General features: G+C 41.3%; 1 protein-coding gene across 2 annotated transcripts; it reads right to left on the bottom strand.

The window, feature by feature from the left end:
• Positions 1-247: 247 nt before the first annotated feature.
• On the bottom strand, positions 248-20226 carry chrnb2 (cholinergic receptor, nicotinic, beta 2). Of its 2 annotated transcripts, none has more exons than XM_082550638.1 (6): positions 19794-20226; positions 10852-10997; positions 10078-10122; positions 7061-7170; positions 4306-5431; positions 248-951 (listed from the first exon to the last, which is right to left on the bottom strand). In XM_082550638.1, the coding sequence occupies exons 1-6, from the start codon at positions 19843-19845 to the stop codon at positions 802-804; spliced, it is 1629 nt and encodes a 542-aa protein (XP_082406764.1). In that variant the 5' UTR covers positions 19846-20226; the 3' UTR covers positions 248-801. The 2 variants fall into 2 exon arrangements, with proteins under 2 accessions (XP_082406764.1, XP_082406765.1); XM_082550639.1 differs by lacking the exon at positions 19794-20226 and adding an exon at positions 11135-11360.
• Between the last annotated feature and the right edge of the window lie 1966 nt (positions 20227-22192).

The following is a 22192-nucleotide window of genomic DNA, read 5'->3' as shown; positions in this document are numbered from 1 at the left end:
TTCACAATCTGTTGCTTTTACACATATTGTGTTAGTGTGCGCATCACAGGCTGTGTATTACAGTTTATATCACATTCTGGTTATATCTATACAATCATACAACACACCATAGTCTCTCTATTAGCGTCATATCCTTGCATGATCTAATAAACATAGAGAAATCTTAATAATATATACTCAATGCTATACTGTGGTAAGCAGCTATGCTATGATAAAATATACTGAATCAGTTTACTGACAGAGTGGATTTGTTTTTTTTTTTTGGGGGGGGGGGGGGGGGGGAGTATAAGAACCTTGATATTGATATAAACTTCCCTTTCCTCTCTGATACTGACATCAATTAACATAGTGAATAAGTAACGTCTGTCGTAGCTGAAGACAGGTATGTCACGTGTCACTTAAGCAGTCAGTGTAATGCGGTGTTAACTAGCTGGCGTAAGGTTCAACAAGGAATAACTCGGAGAATCCTCACTCCCTGGCTGGCTGAAGAGGGAAGCAGGGAGAGACCTTTCCACCAGAAAGAGGTCACACCATTAAGCATCTGGACAAAAAAAACAACAACCAAAAACCTGCAGGTAAGAGTAAGATGGTGTTTTTCTTTATCTTCATAGGAGAAAAATCGTTTGTTGCAAAAACTGTTACTATAAAGGTAATGGATGTGATTGTTGTTTATTCCAGTTCCGGTTCCTGTACCATAGACACATTAAAACCCAGACCCACCCCCCGCCTCCGGCCCATGTCCTGCTGTGCTGATTGGTCGGGGAGCTGTCTGTCAGCGTGATTGTGGCTGGGGAAAAATGGTCAACCTGGCATGTTGATGGTCTTGGCTGTGTAGTTCTGGAAGAGCGGCTGCATGAACATGCCCATCGTGCCGAACACGCATACAAACACAAAGATCCACAGGAAGAGGCGGTCGATCACCATGGCAACATACTTCCAGTCCTCGCTCACCTGTGGTTGTGGAACAGGGTGAAGAGAAAGATTAAGGTGAGCAGAATCCCACTCTCAAGTCCAGTCATGCTCATTATCATTCGACCTACCCGTCTGCCTTTAACTAGACGCAACGTTAATGGAGGTGAAGTGTTAATGTGAATGGAGACTCATTCAGCTACACAGCTCTGATGAGGTCTGACACGAGTCAAGGAGGAGGAGAAGGATGTAAGAGACTGGAGAGAGATGGAGGACGGAGAGAAACAGAGGGTGTTCTGAAACTGTGACCCCTGTGATGATAACTTAAAGAGAGAGGGGAATGAATGATGAGCCATGCACTGCGCTGGGAATGGGAGGATTTTAAAGGCGATGGGATGGTAACTATATCAGTGATAGACAGAATTACTGCGGTTTATTAATTCCCATGTCAGACGCACGCTCCAATAAGATGCGGTCAGGATAAGACATAAAAAATAACACCCTCACTCTGCTGACTCGCTTCTTCTATTCCAGCTCTTTACCAGTTGTACTCTTTCTCTATGCACACGTCATGCTGCCGCTGCTGCTATAATTACATGTCTGTGTCGAATATTCAGAGGGTTACGATTGCATCACCAGATCTGTCTCCTTTGCTTCTGGCCTTTTGTACTAACCCTTGCATTTTAAATGGCAGTACTAAACAGCAGAGTCGCACAGCTCGGTCTTGACTATAACATGATATGGCACTGATCTGTGCTGCTCTGGATACTTTTTATGGCTGGTAACATATGCGCATAAAAGAAGATTGTTTATGGCAGGATTTCACACGCACGGAGACATGATAATTTTTTTATGTTAATACACAGTTGAATCTGAGTAATAAATATGGAGGTATGTATTATCAGCCGATACTATTGGTGCTCATCTCACATTATCACAGGCTATATTAGCATGCATGGTGTCAGAGCTGTAAACTGCAGCACCACATCAAATACACTTTTTTAATGTCATTTGTTTTTGCCAAAATTGCTGTTTAAATTTACAGGATTACATTTTTTAAGCTAGTGGAATAGCACTAAGTTAAAAGCTGCTGCTCAACAAATAAAGTAGACAAGCAGCACAAAAGCATTTATTTGGAGCTGTGTTTCTTTTCATAAGGAGACAGTTAGCAAATACTAGATAATTTAAGCCCCATCCCCCCAAAATAACCCAATGACCAATTTTACAATACAATATAATTTTACAATATAAGGTTAAAAAAATTTCTTTCACTGCTAAAAGGCTCTATCAGTCAAAGAAAGTGTCTGATTAAAGTGCTAAGGTCAGCACAAACAGTAAAATCGCAGTCTTTTAAAGCAGGGCAGCTACAGTGGGATAATAACTATCTCTGAGTCTGTGATTACACAAAAAAGACAGATTTACTGAGAGGAATAAATTAGTGGTGTTGCAATCACAGAAAACAGCACAGATGTGAGTGGACTGTTATCAGGTAATCAAAACTAACTGTCTAAACTATCTAAAAACAACATTTTTCCAGTTTTATAAGCAAAGAAAAAGCTTTTTGACATCAATAATGCCCAGGACAGTCTATGAGGAGGGCAAATTCACAGCTCAAAACAGAGTAGAAATGATTAGTCAGTGAATAATCTACAAACATTATACAGCAAGGCTCAAGTTGACTGCAGGATTTATGCAGAGAAGAGCTGCTTTATTACAAAATGGGTCAGTGTGCAAACCTGAAACCTGTGTATGACAGGTTTCAGGTTTGCACAGGTTTGTTAGCGATGAAGCAGACTCCTTCCACAGCTTCCTCAAAGAAAACACAACATTTTCTTTTGTCCTGACCGATGCACATTTTAAGTTATTGTTACTGTGTCATGTGTGTAAATGCACACTGCTCTTGCTTTTTCTATGTGACATATAAGCCTACAGGTGTTTATTAAAGTCAAAGGAAAGACTGACTCAGCGGCAGCTGTGGGCAATCAGGTTGTTAAAAAAATAGGCTCAGATATTAAAAACGAGATTGGCTGGATTAGATACTCATTTGCAAAAGTATTGATCCCATCAGGGCGGCCTTTGCCTCCTCCAGATGGCACACAACTTTACACAGCTAGCATACAGCCCCTCACCTCACTAGCAGCTGAATTGATTTTCACAAATCTGAACAACACTTTATGAAAAACATGAAGTTGGTAAAGCTCCTGCTTCAACAACACTTAAGTGTTAAACAATTATTATAAAAGTCAACTTGGCCAGTGAACACATGAATGTTAGCCCTTTAACTACTAGCAAATATTGGATAGCTACATTAGCCATGAGTTAAGTTATCATTTAAAGAAATAATAATAACTCAGTTGGTAGCTAGCAGCTAGGGCTAATAAGAATATGAATAATTTAAAAGTGTAACAGAATTGTTTTTTTTCTTAAAGGCAGACATTGAAGCAAAGACAAATCTACCAGCAGTGGCACCCACCTTATTATATTTGCATTATGTTATATTTAAATTTTATTTTTGATATATATATATATATATACAATTAAAATATGGTGCCAGGTGTGTTTTGCTCAGTTATGTTACTGTAAAGTACCTATGTTGGGCAAAACATTGTTGTCATTGGCATTATTATTATGTTTATTCTTTAAGATCTTTATTTTTAAAATCCCTCTAATTTTTATTCTTTTTTCCCCTCTGTGGAATCAAATAGTTTAGTGGGCAACAAACATGTTTCTTCAAAATCCTGAACAGCATTTTGTAAAATTCTGATATTTTTCTAATATGAGGGAAATCTGAGTCCCACGAATAGCTTGGCAGACATGTCTGTTTATTCTATAATAGAGCCGATGCTAAAGAGAGTTTAAAATAAATTCATTAATTCACATTATTTTTTATGTTGCACAACTCTGTGTGCACAGTGCTGAGAGGCTTTTGTGTCCTCTGCAGTTTTCACTGTGGCCCAAATTCCCTAAAATATTGCAAATTACATCTTAAAGTAAAGACATATTTCCTGTAACACAAACATAGCCTTTATGAATTTTGCATTACTGAAATACCGAAATACCAGAAATATGTTTAGCTCAATTTTCCACTCTGAGTAATTTTCCCATAAATTTATATACAATAAGAGCTCCTCAAAAACTATTGTCCACACATTTCAGCAGCAAAGAGAAGATTTTTGGTCCCAAAAGAGGCGTTTGCACTGATGCAGACAGTTAGCTAATCTGGTCCTAATTTATTTAATCTGTTGTCAACATAAAAATCTATTTTGAGCAGCTGTCAAATGCTATTTTTGCAGTTACTATGATAGTGAAGTTTATTAACCAGCTATAAAACATAAACAAATCTAGTGCAACACTATCAGCTCCAGGCTCTGATATGAAGCAACAGATAATACTCACACTCTGATCATCATCCTCGCTCTTCATGTGATTTGCGATGAAGCGTACTCCTTCCACAGCTTCCTCAAAGCCTGGACAGGCTTGAGCCAGCAGGGCCTGGGTCAAAGCAGGACCTGCAGCTGCTTGCTTCCCTCTTGGAAGGTTTCCAGAGCTCCCTTCTCGACCTTCTCTGACTCTGTTTAGACCATCGATGGATCCCCCTCCTGCACCTCCCAGATCCCCTCCAAACTGTTTAACAGACGCGCGGTTCACATAGCACGTACAAGGGTCACTGTCCTCCTTACCAAACACTGTGGAGGTCCCCCCTCCATTCCCACCAGCAGTTCCCAGCCCGAGCCCCACCATCAAGGCCCCTGCTTCTCCACTTCGACCACCCTCGCTCTGCTCCTGCGCCCTCCTCCTTTGACGCAGCCGCTGACGCTCGCAGCTGTTTCTCGGCTGGCGCATGAAGAGCAGGGCAGGAAGCTTGTTGAGGAACACTAGTTTAACCCAAGGGGGCATGGTGTGTGTGGTAGGAGAACGATGGTGCACATTCAGGACACATACACTGGTGACGATAGAGAAAGTGACCAGAACCATGGTGAACATCAGATACTTTCCGACCAGAGGAACATCCAGTGAAGTTGGTGGGACGATCTTGGAGATTAGCAGCAGGAACACGGTGAGAGCCAGCAGCACTGAGATGCAGAGTGTCATCTTCTCGCCACAGTCAGAGGGCAGGTAGAAGACCAGGATCGCCAGCGAGGTGATGAGCACACACGGGATGATGAGGTTGATAGTATAAAAAAGAGGCTTCCTGCGAATGATGAAGTCATATGTGATGTCCACGTAAGTAGGGTCAGCTGGGTTTTCATTTCGTCTGCCCGGCAGGGCGATGATGTCCCACTCTCCACTGGGGGTGAAGTCATCCATGCTGGCTACATCAGCGCGAAGCACCAGATCGATTTCAGTGCGGTCGTAGGTCCAGGAGCGGAAGCGCAGCGTGCAGTTCTGCTGGTCAAAGGGGAAGTGCTTGACCTCAATCTTACAGGCTGATTTATAGATTGCCGGGGGCAACCAGAAGATGCTGCCATCGTAAGACACCACTGCATTAGAGTAGAACGACACCTCGTACACCCCATCAGCACTAAGAGACAAGGTCAGAGAGGATAAAGACAAAAACAGGAGTCAGACATAAATCCAGATGCTGGTGTGATGATTTAAATAATAAAAGAGTATCATGAGGAGCCATGTTTCTTCCAGGCCTCTTGAATAGGGTAATGTGGTAGTGCTTTATCTTATTATGCAGCAGCTTCATTAGACCTCAGCGACACATTAACGAATCTTGAAGTTATGGGTGTGACTTTTTGAGGTTTCTCTGGTTAGCAGCGTGACAGACTCCTTATATTAACACACAGAGGAAGGATAAGGAACCAAATGAATGTGAAGTCCAGGCAGAAGACATCATTTTTAAGGTAATCTGGGCTTGATTAAACAGCACATGTAAGCTACTGTGAGCTGTATGAATTTCATGTCATCTTACGATAATGGCAGAAAAATACATGCAGCAAGAATATTTTTAACATACAAAAGAGGAACCTGCACGAACACATAGCTGCACATTTTCAGTGCACTATGACCCGCTTCATCTTTTCTCCAAATGAAATAATAATATAAAAAGTGGTGTGGTAGTGGCATAAGCTGAGTTAATCCTCCAGTTTAAAGGACTGACAGTTGGACTCATCGGAGTCATGGAGGATAACACCCCAACCTGGGGTACACGGGATTAACGGGATCACTTTTCCAGAGTTAGTTGGGTCAGGGATCTTATAATCTTTAGTCAAGTAAGGCCTGAAGCAGGGAAAGAGGAGAAGGCCAGACAGATCGCTGTGCTCTGATGAGCTGATTTACATACTGTATGCTGACACTCAGTTTCCATTACATTAAGACCAGTGGTCCGCAACATCCCCATTCTCTCTCAGACATGCAGGAGAATTCTAATTAACAAATCATGCGGATGAAGTTTACACGTTAATCATTTTCTGTAATACATTACAGTGAAGCTTATTTGGGACGTTATCATTTATGTACTATGTATGTGATAGTACACTCATTTGCACATGAGTGATTCGTACCGCTCATCTTGCCAACTTGTTAAAGGTCCTCGGGACCTAAGTAAATTTGTATTTAGTTACCACAAACCACAAATGAATCGACACATAAAAATGTATGATGTAGTATGTCAGCACAGGAGTACTGGATGGTTTCTGGAATGCAGCTGATGGGATAGGAACTATGCACAGACGGTAGGGACAGGAATAAGGCTGAAAGTCATTAAATTCCCAGCAGAAAAGTTTTGGTCTGGAGGTGCATAATAGGCTAAGTCAACCATGCGCACCCCTGAAGACTTTTCATAAGGTAATCTGTTCTCAATAGCAGAATTAAAAGTGATGGCTGCATATTTGTATGACAGTGTAGAAGTAATTTCAAATCCTTCCATTGGTCCAAGATAGAAGAGCCACATTAAAAGAGAGGCAATGGTAATTATCTAGACTCTCAGCGAGCACATCAAATAAGCTTCATATATTTTACAAGTGGAAAAGACAAGACGACAGAAGTTTGCATTCTTGTGGAACAACTGTGTGCACCGACTCATCACTTCATTTGCTGATGTATGCAGTGCAGGTGACTTGTTCTGTACTTTCATGGTGCAGTGTATGCACTATCAGTTTGTATCTTTACAAAGTGAGGACAGGTGGACGAGAGAGTGACTCACTTGTTGTAAAGCACCACGTCAGGCAGCCAGATGTGTTTGGAGGGCAGCCTGACCTTCAGCATTCCATCAAACTCCTCGGGGACCCAAGTCAGACGATAGTCCTGCCACTCCTAAAGGCCAATAAAAACACAACGCTTAGTCACTCATCTGCCAACCACACAGCAGGAAATGACATCTTGAGAGAAGCAGACAGGAGAAGGTGTGTCTGTTTGTCTTTTTGTGTTCGTCACTCAGTCACTGGTCAACATGACATGTTGCAATAAAGATAAGCCTAAGGTACGTTATATGCTATCTGCCCAACCTGCACCTTCATCACACTTCTACCATTAGCCAGAGTAACACTCATGTCTGTCCTGACCCTGAATGGTCTTTAAAACACACCCGGCCGCAAACCACTCAGCATGATTATAATGCAGCAGCTGTTCCCAGGTATGTGTGTGTGGGTGCATGTGAATGCATCAGCAGACATCTGAGTCCTCTGTGCAACTTTGTGTAAAAGACAAACATTATCTTGTTTTCCATGTTGTGGATCAGACTTTGACATTGCCACACTGAAGCCTCTGTGACCTGTTACCACAGTTCTGTGTGTGGTATAACCAGGTTGGAGCTGTATTGCTCATGCTAGACTGTCCTCTGTAACTGTGATGCATTGTGGTCATTACAGTTTGTCTCGGCTCACGACAGCTGTCCTTGGCACTCCTACTTTCTGATGGCAAAGAATCCATAGAGCACTGATGGTGATTCTATGCTCCGTTACACGTCATAAATCCTAATCTGGCTCATGTGTGTGTCTGTCTATGTGCCAGTGTGTGACAACCGTACTTAGAACTGCTTTATATGAAAAAGTTTATATATATATATATATATATATATATATATATATATATCTATATATATATATATATATATATATATATATATATATAAAAATATATAAATAAATCTCCCTCTCACTCCCTGACGGTGTGGTATGCATGTGTTCCTTAAGCACCGGAGACCTGGGAGTTGTTGTGTGCAGTATTTAGCTGTTCCTAGGTCTGCGCTCTTCTGGACAGAGACCTCTGTTGTTGTGCCTGGAATTTGTTGGAGCCAGTCTTGCAGTTTCGGGCTTGAAGTTCCTAATCCTTCTATTAAAACTGGGACCACTTTGGCCTTTACCTTCCACATCTGCTCCAGTTGTTCCTCCAGCCCTTGGCACTTCTCTGTTCTCTGGCTCCTTCTTTCTGATGTTGCTGTCCGGTGGGAACACCGCACCTATCACAACTGTGGTCTTCTGCTCCTTGTCAACCAGCACTACGTCTAGTTGGTTAGCCAGCAGCTGCTTGTCTGTCTGGAACTTGAAATCCCACAGGACCTTAGCCTGTTGGTTTTTTGGTTTTTTTACCCACCTTTGGTGGTGTCTCCCATCGGGACTTGGGAAACAGATGTTCCTACACACTATCCCAGCCACTTGTTTGTGTCTTTCAGTGTATGCTGTCCCATATATTCCATGTCCACATGCCCACTTCTCATCAATATGTCCTTGTCCTTCAACACCTGACGTATGGCTTTAGCTATCTGCCTTGCATGCCCTGACCAGGTATTCAAAACTTGACCTTTTCTTCTGAATATATACACCATCAACAATGGCCACATTATACAGTTTTCTAAACAGAAGAATTTCATTGCGTATACAAAATCATCCTAGCGTGGCTGAGTCTTTCTGAAGGAAAGATGGGAAGGGGTTCACAACTCCTAGTAAGACTATGTGGCCAAAGAGTTTTACAATATAAAATATTTTTGTGCAGAATTGGAAATAATTTGTGGAATTCATCGTCTACAGCAGATCAAATCAATGACAGATTCAGAGAATCTGAGGGAAATCTCTATACTCAGGGGACAAGGACAAAAAACAGTATTATGTAATATTCACTGCACTGACTCCACTGCAGACATATTTAAAAAAGATCCAGAAACAAAGATGGCTTCTCTGGACAAGAGCTCACTTAAGATAAGAAGAGTAAGACTAAAGAAAAATATCCTGTGATCTTAAAAAACAAAACAAAACAACTAAATTTAAAACTCTTTTGGGAAATGAATGTGCATCCTTAGAGCTATAGAAATAGATTACAGTCCTGCTGCTTATCAGCTCATCACAGTTACAATTTTGTAGTGAAACAAAGAGTTTAAATCCTTGGATTTTCTTTATTATTTATTTACAACCCATCTTTGCTGTTTTTTTTGGGGTTTTTTTCCAAAGTTGTTAGGTTTGTGAATCTCAGCTTAAGCCAGTCTTTGGTCATTTGTCTGAATATCTAGAATATGTTCATGTTGTTGAATAAATTATTATAAGTATTAAGCCCAAATAGCTATATACCTCAGCTATAAGAGGTCACATATGACTTTACAGAACATCAAAAATCACAACATTAGCGCAGAAACATGAGTTCAGCTTCAGAAATGTCTTTCTGTACATTTCTCACTCTCTGGTAAATTCCCATCTCTTATTTTTCTTCTTCTGGATTTTGTTTGAGGACGAGCATGACTCTCTTTTTTGATGTCTCTCTTCACCAGTCCTGTCGACTTTTGTCTGAACTGAAGCTCTACATGATTGCTGGCAGGGTCATACTCAGCTATCCAGAAACAGCAACAACACGGAAAAGAAAAATGCATCTTTCCACCCCAGTAACTGCATCCGTGAATCGTGTACTATTGGTGTGATAACACTTCAGGAACTTGATTATCCAATGAAATTCATCACGTACAGTAGTAAATTTTAGAGAGAGGAACCTTCAATGTGTGTGTTTGTGTTTATCTAAGTCACATTTATGACTACCGTCCAAGTCCCTCGCGGTTTGTGATTCACGTCCACTGACCTAGCTGCGACACTGTGAAATCTAAGAAAAAAACACACCTAAAAATAAATATTTACTCATTGTTTTCTCTGCATTTCACTAAGCTTTCTGCCTTCTCTTTTTCCATGTAGCATAATGTTGGGTACGCAGTGATTAGATCAGATGGGGAGTCAAAATTCTCACCTGTGTTAGCCAGACATTGGTGGTCATCACCTGCTCTCGTTCATGCTGCAATGGAACACATTCACATTAAAAGCTGTAGTTTTATTGCATGAATTTATTCAGAAGCGGCTCATTGTTATTTGTATGTAAAAGACTCAGTGAGGATGAGATGTCCTGATTTATAGTATGTTTAAACAGGGTCAAGCTTCAGAAAACATCCTTCAAACTCCATGTCCCAGTTTTGTAATAGGGGGAAATAAATGTTGTTTTCAAGCTGAGGCCAAAGATAACCCTAATGATGTCTTCAAGATTAATTTCTCTTTAGAGAGCTCCTCCCGCGCCACAGAAGGAATCCTGTAACTGCTTTTATATATGCTGGCTAGAACTCATCACTATAAATCATCTTTATGTGCAACATCGGCGGTGCAGCCGTTAAATTTACAACAAAAAAATAAAAAAACAAACAAACCTGAGCAGAGAATTTCAGCCTCGAGACAAAAGCAACGTTACCCTTTGTCTGAGGCTTGTTTGCAGTCGTGGAGAGTAACAAGTACAAGTACAATATTCATTGCGTCACAATATTCAAATACTGCTCAGTGTTGCTGGTTTGTCTGTGATTATGTTTAATTTGAGTTTTAAATCAAGATTCTGGCGTTTAGGTTACCAGGAGGAAAAACAGAAATTTAAATGAATCACCATTTGTGTTTATGTTGTTTGTTCTATTATCCAAATTAAATTCTAAAAATCACATTAAATCATGCACACAGATTCAATCCCAGACGTGTCCATACTCACAACACTAATGAGTTGGGCCAAAGACACCATCAGCTGCACAGTAACCAGCTCAGAGCCGTTAGTCGCAGGACGGATCAGTTTGTTATAATGCGCTGGGTTTAGGAGATGCTCCACCAACCGCTCCTCTGTGTCTGCTCCAAGGCCGCCTGTAATGAAAGCGCATCATCATCATCATCATCATCGTGTGGCTCTATCAGGAAGCACCAAAGTTGCAGGCATCTGTGTCTCACTTGGCCTTATTTAAAAGGTGTTTTATCAAATTGGATTTGCAATACAAACATACTGGAGCTTGAAGTCTGTGGTGCCGTAAGTGCTTCTTTTGAGAGCCGCGACATTGCTCATCACTGGCGGCTGGAGGACGTCAGCACACCTCAATGCATAGATCTTACGAGATCTGACATCACGAGAATGAGTCAACCACTCTGTATGTCTCTATCGCTCTCCTTCCTGTCTCTATCACACACTTCGTCCCGCTGCTCTGTCTCTATGTATTCTCCTCTGCCCTGCTGCACTTCTCCCCAGCTGCCACTCTTTTGTAGCTCTGGGTTATTTTCACTCAGTCTCTCGCGTCCCTTCCCCTGTCTCTTCCCCCTCCCATCCCTCCATCTGTAGCAGACTGTAGTCTTATCTGTGTGAGTGGTTGAATTTAGGCAGAGCTGTCACAACACCACACACAGGAGGGGAGGGTTTTCCGGGGGGGGGGTGTTTTCACTGAGAGAGTGATGCACTGAGAAAAACAACTGTTCTGCACCTCCTGCTTCCTTCCTCATTCCCTCCTGCTTTTCACTCCCTGTCTCTCTGGCATCTGCTCATCCCTGCGCTGCGTCTTTTCACCCTCACGCTCCACCCCTGAAGATAAACACAGGCTGCTAACTGTACCGATGTTGTCATACTCTCTTTTAAAGGCCGTTAACATTGCAGGAAAACAAACGCGTGAAAGCTGATGTAGGTAAAATTATTTCTTTTTAATGAACACAATGATATTAAAAAGTATACAAAGAGCTTAGACTCTCAATTTCTCCATGAATCTGCGCAAAAATAAATCAAATTTGAATTAATTAACAACTGTTAGAGTTCAGTTGGTACAGCGTAAAGGATTTCAGTCTTTTTGTTTTAAAAAATTGTACTTTAGCGCAGATAGAGATAAACATTTTCCCAGACAGGACACTGTTTATTACCCATAGCAAGAATCAGCGAAAATAAAAGAACTGTTTTATACAGGGCTATGGATGAATGGAAGTCACTGCCAATAGAAATAACATAAAAAACCACAAAAACTGTATTTAGAAAACTTTAAAACAATATTTATTTGGTCTGATTTTGATGCTTGCAATGCAACATGAGAGCTCAAAAGGTAAATTAAAACACAGAAATGGAAAGAAGACGTACCAAACTTCTTCTGAATGTTTCCGGCTCCTCTGTGACACTCTGTCCTCCTCTATTTATCCCCTGCTCTCCACCCTCCCCTTCCTCTTTGCCCTGTAGCGCTGCTGTGTTCACTGAACAGGAATGATAGCCTCTATCTCTGGATCAATAAGGACTCTATTCATACCCCGTGACCTCTCGATGCAATCCCTCGCTCCCACATCCCCTATTTTTTAATCTTCTGCTCTTTCTCTGTCATCACATTTTCCTTAACACTTTTACCATCTTTTTCATCATCCCAGTCAGCCCGTTTCTTCTCCCATCCTGTTTGTTATCTCCATCTCGCTGTCGCTGACAGCCAGTGTACATTTATTGCCCTTTCCTTCGCTAAATCAGCATCATCAATACAAGTCCTGTCAGCATGAGTGTTGTACTTTTGTGCACAAGAGCTGGCTTTTTTTTTCTATGCGTGCATGTGTGCCATTTTGTGGACACACATTCATCAGGGAAATAAGCATTGCTGTCTGTGTCAGAACCATATGAGTAATGTATATTATTCCCGGAAGCACAAGGCAATAACACTGTCGGATGAGACAGGAAGCCAGACTGGCAGAGGAAAAAAAGGAAGAGCACGGTTCATTCAACCATGCTCATACGTGTATATGAAAGATTTCTGCTTACTATAAAAGTACTATGTAGTAAAATAGACAAAATGTAATTAATTATCTTAAAGTCTTAAGTCCCTCATTTCTTTGTATTTTGCTTCAGTAGAGACAGACTTTCTTGTAATTTTTAAAGCACTCATGAGCAAAAGTTCTCCAGGCTTACTGAAGATCTTTCAAAGTTTCTCTTTGAACATCGGCTGCTTTGTCATTCATTTAAGTCCAGTCCTTATACCTGACCATTTTTAGAAGATGTTTTTTTACATTTATTAAGCCACTTAACACTGACCTAAAATGATCATCACTATGTGCAGAGGAGCTTTGAAGGTCTTTCAAGAAGCCCGGAGAACTTTTCCTGAAGATTGGCTAAGAGAGTTCAGGCTGTGTTTAAGAATAAAGGTATTCATATCAAATATTGATTTGTACAAACTCTGTTTTTGCCTCATGTACTTCATTTAGATAGATAGATACCACAACACTTTCAGCACGCCATGTTTTACCACTTCTTCGTGAACTAGAGCATTTACTACAGAAATAGCTTAAAATAACTAAGCAAAAATGAGCATGTGGTCAGGATACACCAATATTTTACAGCACTGCAACTAATCAGGCAGAAAGATTCATTTTTTCTTATCTCGTTTTTTTTTTATGTAAAACTACGCACACACTCGAGCCTGCTCAGTGTGCAAACACATTAACTCGGCCGCTCATCTTCAACACTCAAATAATGCTACTAACCACAGACTGATGTGCCTCTGTCTCCACATGCTAAAGGCTGAACTGAACGGCTCTAATGTTGTTGGTAGTTCAGGTGGCTTTATATTTGTTTTCCAGAGCAAATATTGCAAACTTAATGTGACATTATGAATATTTCAGCAGGGCTCCCCATTAGACCCGTAAGCTAGGGAAGTTACACATCACCGTGCACATGCAAACACACAAACACGCACACGCTTCCGTGACAGGAGGACCGGAAGAGACAAGATGGTAGCCATTAGGTCAGATTGCTTTATAGCTATGTCTGCCCCTTCAATCCGTTCGTCCTTAAAAATAGCCATTAATCTTAGCGTGCTGATGGACCTTTTGTGTCCCCAACAACTTGTTTATAAAATCTTTACTTTTGACAGCATCTGGTTATAATTTCTAATGCTGCTTAGAGACTAGAGCACACGCTGTAAAGACAAACGTGGAGAAAATGAAGGCGAGGCGAGATCTAAATTGAATTATCCCACTAAGACTATTACAGTGATGATCTCTATTTATACAGCTCGCTCAAATGAGAAAAGGTTGGAGGGAAACTGGGGTCATTTTCTGCCCTCCTTTCTGTCGACGGCTAAAGAGGCTTTTTGGCTGCAGCTGAAACCTTTTATGCTGAAATATTCTTAAGTCAATAATGGAGAGATCCACTGATGTACTGGCAACACCCAATTGGCTCTGTAGTGGCCATAGAACTGAGATATTAATATTGATCCTCCATCTAGTTGCAATATCAGAGCACAAAAACAGAGGCATTCCACTGTGGGCTAACTGCAGCCTGAAGCTTTATTGTCTTTCCACGCTGCGCACAAAGATGTAAAGTCAGTCGAGTTTGTTGTGTTTTAATAACCACAGAGGTTTTCATTTTTTTACAGAAAGCACTGACAAATCACTCCAGCATGTTGTTCTATTATTAGAGCTGAAACATTAGTTGATGCATTTAATCTTTGATCATCACATGTTATTAATTTAAAAAAAAAACAGCTTTTTTTAAAGGAATTTTTTTTCAACCTTTTATTTAATAGATCCACGGATATGGCAAAGATCATAATCATGATTTATTTTTGACCAGCGTTTAGATCTTAGTTATATGGTTAGATCAGTGACTGACTTTGTAAACATGCAGTAATGAATAAAGACCTGTTTTAAAACAAGTGACAAACCATGCACAGTATTTGCTGTTGCTTCACGGCGTGACGTCTTGAAATCAGATTGTTTCTAGAGACGATTTAATTTGACCAAAACCTTTCTTTGCAGGATCCTGGCTTGAGCTAAATGAAACCTGCCAGGACTTGGCTGCGATCGTGTTTGGATTTTAGGGAGGGGCAACAATGCACCACTATAACGAGCCATTACTACACGGCGGGATTTGGTGTAAACAACACGTCTTCATATTGTTTGTGACCTTAACATCTGAACATCTGAGCGTTGCAGCAGAAACTGAGACGCATCACACCTGATTTTTGTCTTTAGCTGACTCTAAGGGTCTTTACATTAGAATATAAAGTGGCTTGAGGCACTATATATAATAAAACTGAATTGAATTTAATCAAAAAGTATTTATTTGAGTTACTGTTGCCTTCCCATCAGTTCAAACCAGTCTGGTCATTCTCTGACATCAAGAAGACATTTTCACGCAGAAAACTGCAGCTCATGGTATATTTTCTTCACAGAACTTCCTCTGTAAAGTCTAGAGATAGTTATGTGGGAAAATCCCAGCAGATTGTTGTTGTTTCTGAAGCACTGAGACAAGCCTGTCTGACACCAACAACCATGCCAAATCACCTTTCTTCCTCACTCTGATGCTCAGTTTGAACTTCAGCAGGTCGTCTCCATGCGAGCTATAACAAGCAGCTGAACAGGTGTGCCCAATAAAGAGGAGAGTGCATGTCACAAAACAAAAACAGGAACACAATAACAGCTGTTTTCTTTCATTTATTTTGTTTTTATAATCACTGGAAGCCAAAATGATAATCTGACATAAATTCAATTATTTACCCAAGAACCATTTTTTTAAAATCTGAGTTCATTTTTAAACATTAATTTTTAAACAAATTAGTTGGAACCTGGATAAATATTAAGAGAAAACCATGCACAGATCAACACAACTATTTAATTTGTTGACAAATTTAAAAAAAAATGTGTCCATGTATCATGGATACGTAGATATACGCCCATATTTAGATTTATAGATAGACTGTTGTTGCTACAAATGCCATAAATATTCTAGCTATATGCTAGAGCTATTAAAATGACATCTTAGGTTTGAATTTTTCTAATATATAGGTGCATGAGTGATATTAGCTCAGTGGATCACTGGGACAAAACAGAATATATTGCTGCTGTGGAAAGTGTTTCATTCATTTTGAAGTCACATCAAGGGAAATTTGAGGAGAATATGCTAAAATAGTTTAGAATAATGAAGGCTGCAAAGCATCGCCGTCAGAGGCTGCAGTTTAACTCATCCAGAAATCATACTGTAAATAAGCAGTAATAGCTTTCATTTGTTTATTAAAACGCATGGAGCTCAGCTGCTGGATGACAGGATATGGCCTTCTAACAGCGGTGCCTATTTCAGGGGCTGCAATAAAATGCATCACTTGAAATGCATTATGCCTCTCGTCGCAGCTATTATTTGCACTGTCGTTTAGATACTCATAAATCGCGAGGCCACGCTTGCACCAGGTCAGCGCCTGCAGCAAAAATGTGCCCATGAATAGATAACAACAAGAGGACTGACTGCAAAAATGATTCCACATAACTCTTAATGTCGCATTTTGTTGAAGTTAGAAAGTCTTTTTCGTCTCTTATACTTGATTTTATTGAAAGGTGTGCGTCATCTTGAATGCACTTCTACAAAAAGCTGTATCAGTGCAAGGTAAGCACACACCTGCCTCGACTTAAGTCCACCTTTATTTTTTTAAATATTCTTAGACAAGGTCAGATTTAAAACTCTTAACTTTCCAAACGTCTCTTATCTGCCTCTTCTTCCCTGCTGCTTAAGTTTCTATTAAACCTCTGTGCTCTCCCTTTGCTTCCCTTTAATCTCCCGGGCCACACTGCTGTGTGCTGCTGCTGCTCTTGCTACTACTGCTGCACATTCATTCACATAAACACACACACACAATCTTGCACAATTCACACATGAGAGCACAGGGTTTTACACATGGAATCACGCACACTCTCACATGCGAGTGCAGGCCCGTGCGGTGAATCCGCTGCACATTTTTTAATCACAGATGCTGCCCCTACCCGCTGATCTGATCCTGTTGCTGCTGTGTATTGGGAGTCGGTCCAACGAGATAGAGACAGAGAAAATAAGCAAGCGAGATAAAGCGCGGAAAGAGAAAGCGAGGTTGAGCGAGACGATAGCAGGGATGCTGTCATGTCAACAATGAGATTCTGCAAAGATCAGATGAGGAAAATCGGTGCACCAAAAAAAACCCAAAAAGTGATGACAGACTAAAGTAAAGGAGCAGAACTTTCTAGACTGTAGCGCTAGCACAGAGATGATTTGTTGATGTGCATTCACACATAGCAGAGGACTACCGTTCCAGTGTATGCATGCACTTATTAAAATATCTTTTAAGATGCAGAGACATCTCTGGCTGATGAGTGTCGCAGACTCTGCTCCATATCAAGTAACCCCTGCATTAGGTCAGCTCAGCCCCACAGACTCTTTTTATTATGCATGGCCTGTTGGGGAAATGACAAGAGACATCCTCCTCACACAGCGAGATGGCCAAATCCTCACGGCAGCCTCTTAGACAGGTGGTGAAATGTCCTTGAGCGTCCTTGCACAGCCACTCAATACAAGACTCCTCCGTGTGTGTGTGTTTGTGTGTGTGTGTGTGTGGATGCTTATGTAAGTAAATGATGCCGTGGCTCTGGAGGTGTAAACCTATGACTTTTCTCCTCTTCATTCGATCACCACCTTTTTTTATGCCGGCTATTTTTGTTGTGGGAAATGCATGGGTTCTCTCACGTCTCTTGCCTTCTTCGCCTCTTATATGACGTGAACATTACAATAAAGGACAAACATGACTAAATAAGAACACCGAAATCAACACGTAAGCCTCAAACTAGGCAAAGGTTGTGTTTCCTAAGTATTTAACATTTGTGTGTTTTTGCTTGCTCGCTTGTAGGAAACTTCTTAAACGCCTTATAAGCTCCAGGTGTGTGTGTGTGTGTGTGTGTGTGTGTGTGTGTGTGTGTGTGTGTGTGTGTGTGTGTTTATATGTGCCCAGTGTGCATTTTTCTTCAAACATGTGTTTGCATGTGCTTGTGTGTGGACAGAGTTTATAGTCTCTGAGGATGATGCTAATCAGATTTTCTCCCTTAAGGGAAGATGACTCATTAGTACTCCACAGCTTATGAGGCTCCTTAAAGTGATATCTCATGTTGGCATTTTTAGTGCAAACACCTCTGTTTGAACCGAATATAGGGCAAGAATTGAATATTGTGCAAATTTACACCAGCTTCATACAAAAAAGCGTGTCCTTTGACATTTGACATTTTAACAATTAGCTCTATTCAGGGTTTTATTGGCATTTAGCTTATTAGATTTTCACTGGAACTCATTATTTTCACTGTAAAACAAAGTCTGTTATTAAATGAATGTTACTCCTGATATTTTTTGATTATTTTCATGTTCTTTAGTTATCTTCATTTTATTGTATGTCTCTAAAGACTTTAGATTTTGTATTTTTGCTAACAAAATCGAGCATTAAATGTTGTTTCCATATAAATCTTAAACGGATGCTTTAACTAGTATACAGCTGCTATTTTTACCAAAGCTGTGCGGTGAGAACGTCTGCAACCGGTGCTTGATGTGATAAGTGGCAGGTTAATGTTAGTTGAAGCACTTTATCTCGTACTATCTGTCTTCGTCATTTCCTCTGGATGCAGTGTGATGAACTATGGGTGTAAAGCTGTCTTTTTTGGGGGGAGGGTGTAAAAGAGGAGTCAAAGCAGCATGTTTTCGCCCTTGGTGATGATGAACGGTTAGTCAGTGCAAGGCAGATGGCCAAGCGTGTGCATGCGCGCGAGTGGACAGAGGTGTGTGCTGTGTGTGTTGCTGCACAGGCAGTCTTTTGCTCTGAGCTGCTGAACTGGCCTCTGCTCTATCCTCTGCTGTAGATAGGTTACAAAATCTTAAGGCAGTCATAATTCAGCCACTGAGCGGATGTGTTGGAGCGACACCAAAATAAAGCCAACTTACAGAGGTGAAATATGTCCAAACAACCTAAGAGCTTACAGTATTTACTTTAAATGTGCTGCGAGAGCCATAAATAAGATAACCACCCAATGCATGCGCCCCATAACAATAGGTTTATCCATCTAAGCTGTTGTGCAAAAACAGAAGGCTTTCCCTGTGCACCCTGATGACACATCATTTGCCCTTTGATGACAGGAAGAAGAAGTTGTTTTAGCCCAACATGCCTCTTATTAACCTGCCCACTGCAAGACCTCAGTGTTAATGAGAGAGAAGGAGAGAGAGGCGAGTGAGTGATAAGATAATTTATTTCTCTCTCAATTAATTAGAAGGAATATGCTAACTGATGCCACAGTGGTTTAGCTGTTGCAGTAGGCCGGTAAATTTCTCATGTATGTTTATCACATGTTTTATTTTCAGTAGAAAAGATTATAAGTTTGATTTAAGTCTTTTAATACGTATCATTTTCATCTGATCTACCAAAATGTGACTAACTCCCGCACACTCAACACTGAAATAGCAGTAATTCCATAGAAGAACATCACACACGTCCCTAAACGCATTATATTAACCCCAACAGAATCTCAGGTTAAATATATCTTGTATTTTATATGCTTACGATGCAAGTGTTTTCCCCCTTTACACTTGCTAATGTATTTTCATTGTGCTCTATGGAGTGGGTATTTCTCCACTACATCATTCCGTCGCGCTCGCTGCTGTTTTAAAGAAAGATGGTGACACAGCAGTGAAAGAGTCGCTTTCTCCACCTCTGCCTCTCCCTAGCGTCTAACCAGTCCTTTTTTTATTGCATTCACTTCTTCATTACTTGGAAGAAACCTTTTCGGATTCCCTTAATGCACAGACGCGCGGTGTTTTATTGCCCTATGAGGGTGACGCACAAGAGCTTCGATGGAGCCATTATGTGGACAAGGTAGGCTACTCACCTCCCGCAATGGCGAGGAGAGCCAGCAGCAGCAGCGGCGGCCAGCCGTCCATCGTCAAACGTGCGTCCGAGCGCGCTCCGAGCCCGGAAAGGTGTTCACCGGGATGGAGAGGCCACCTCAAGCACGCCCGCAGTGTTAACTCCCTCTCCTCCTCACGACTCAAACCTTTCTTTACTGTCTACCTGTCATGGTGACGTCAGGGCTTTCCGGCGGTCCACACTCCTTCCTTTTCAGGGGAAAATATAAATATCTCAGCGGAGCCAGGTAAGCTCTGCGCTCGGTTGAGTTGTGTTGGCTGTCCGTGCTGAACGTTGCTCAGCGATGCGACGCGCTGGAAAGGCGGGGGCGGGTGAGGGGGGCGCACAGAGGAGCAGGGTGGGGGAGACGGGAGGAGAGGATGTGGCATACCTCTGAGACTCCGTATCTCAGTTAGAGATGCCAGTGTGTTCCCCGCACAAAGTCATACATCACCATAATGTAATAATAAGCACTCCTAGGGTGTGAGTGCTGCTCAGTCTGACTTTATAGTAACCTTGTCAAACTTAATGGGATTTTTATGTTTAGTTAAAGTTCCAGGTCAAATATTTGTGGAGGTGGTAGCTGTGATAATTAAACATAAGCTATAAATGTGATTACATTGGCTTTGCTTATATTAAAAAATATTAACTGTAAATGTAAATCATAAGAAATCTGGCTGGTGTATGTGTGTGTGTGTGTGTGTGTGTGTGTGTGTGTGTGTGTGTGTGTGTGTGTGTGTGTGTGTGTGTGTGTTAATTTGATGCTCTGGTATCTGCCACACCCCACATCTATCCCTATCCTCACACAGGCTCCCCAGGATGGTCTGTAGTCTGAAAGTTGAAGCTTCTGTGTGTCCTTCTCCTCTACCCTTTAGGCCACTAAAGTGACCTCTGATACATGTTTGAGCTGCACAGAATGAAGTTGGAAATGGAAGTTAAGAAACAAATGTGTCCAGGTATTGAGAAAGAGCTGAGACTCACAATCTGATGATAACTGAATGGGGCGATGAAGGGCAATGGGACTCCAGCAAATAATAAAAAAAAAATAGGAGGGGTATAGGAAGGAAGTCAAAAGTGCGTGGGAGAACAAAAAAGCCAAGTAAACAGAAGTATGGGTTGGAGGGAGGAGGCGGTTGCCATAGTGACTCAGAGAAACCAGAAAGCTCCAGGAGGAAGCGACCTGTTTCTCCTTCGTTTTGTCTATTTTCGTCACTGAAGCACACATACACACAGGTGAACACGCGTGCACAAAACACACACTCATGCATAAATGCACACAATAGCAAACTCTTCCACAGTCCTCTGCATGTCTTTCTCTCTCATGCTATCTTTATACACTCTTCCTCCCTCCCTCTGCTGTACAGTTGTCTCCGTCCCCCCCCCACCTATGCTCTGCAGCGAAATGAGCTGACCTGACAGTGCTCCTCCCCTTACTGAGTGCTGTGAGTCTCTCTCTGAATTATTTAAAAGCTGGGACCCCCACGAGTGCTTGTCTTCCCCTAACACCACCTCACGCTCCCTCTCTCTCGCTTCTTTTCTCTGTCCCTTCCTCTCCTGCTGTCATTCCGTCTTCTAGTGGCTGCAGTTACTTCCTGTGCTTCTGTCATGTCTGGGAAACACAAATCAGAACTATGAATCACACAGTGATTACCGGAACAAGACTCAACAAAGTCTAAGAAATTACAGTGGGGAAATGTGACTGCGTTTATAAAAACCTATAGTATTTCTAATTAATATTATTTTTCTTTGCTATAAGTTTATTGTACTCTTACTAAACTGTTGTATCTCACTAAGTGTCTGAGTTTTATAAACCAAAAATCTCCTCCTGCATTTAATTTACTTTCTAAATTTATGTATCAGGTCTTGTCATTGACATAAGCCGGTTCTTGTCATTTTCTTTCACACTGAGAAATTTAACAAGTAGAAATAAATATGGTTAATTCACTCAAAATCTTTTTTTGCTTACAATATTCTGTAGTAAATTAGAGGGTTCATGGTTATAGAAACCACCGGCCAGCTGTGGCCCTTCTGTTTGAGTTTGAATGTTCTCCCTGTGCCTGTGGGTTCTCCCCTGGTACCCTGGCTTCCTCCCACAGTCCGAAGGCATGCTTGTTAGGCTAATTGGTGTGAATGTGAGCATGAATGGTTATCTGCCTCTCTTTGTGTTGGCCGTGTGATGGACTGGCAACCAGTCCAAAGTGTGCCCTGCTTCTTTCCCTGTGACAGCTGAGATGTGTTTGAGCCCCTTGCTACCCCAAACTAGAAAAGTAGGTAAGAGCAATGGGTAGATGATGGATAGATACTATTTGAGTTGATATTTATTTTTTCCGGGAGGATTTGGGAAATGTATTATTATCACTACAAACACAAGATAATTCTGTC

This window comes from Aulonocara stuartgranti (genome assembly GCF_965226115.1).
Source record: "Aulonocara stuartgranti genome assembly, chromosome: 11".
Taxonomy (NCBI): Eukaryota; Metazoa; Chordata; class Actinopteri; order Cichliformes; family Cichlidae; genus Aulonocara; species Aulonocara stuartgranti.
This window is presented reverse-complemented; position numbering and strand designations above follow the sequence as displayed.

Bases quoted from the DNA above. Each gene is read 5' to 3' on its own strand.
- chrnb2 (XM_082550638.1), bottom strand. From the start codon at position 19,845: ATGGACGGCTGGCCGCCGCTGCTGCTGCTGGCTCTCCTCGCCATTGCG. The intron at 7,171-10,077 runs GTGAGAATTTTG...ATTGGCCTTTAG, and splicing joins CCAATGTCTGGCTAACACAG to GAGTGGCAGGACTATCGTCT. The intron at 952-4,305 runs GTGAGTATTATC...CCACAACCACAG, and splicing joins GCGAGGATGATGATCAGAGT to GTGAGCGAGGACTGGAAGTA.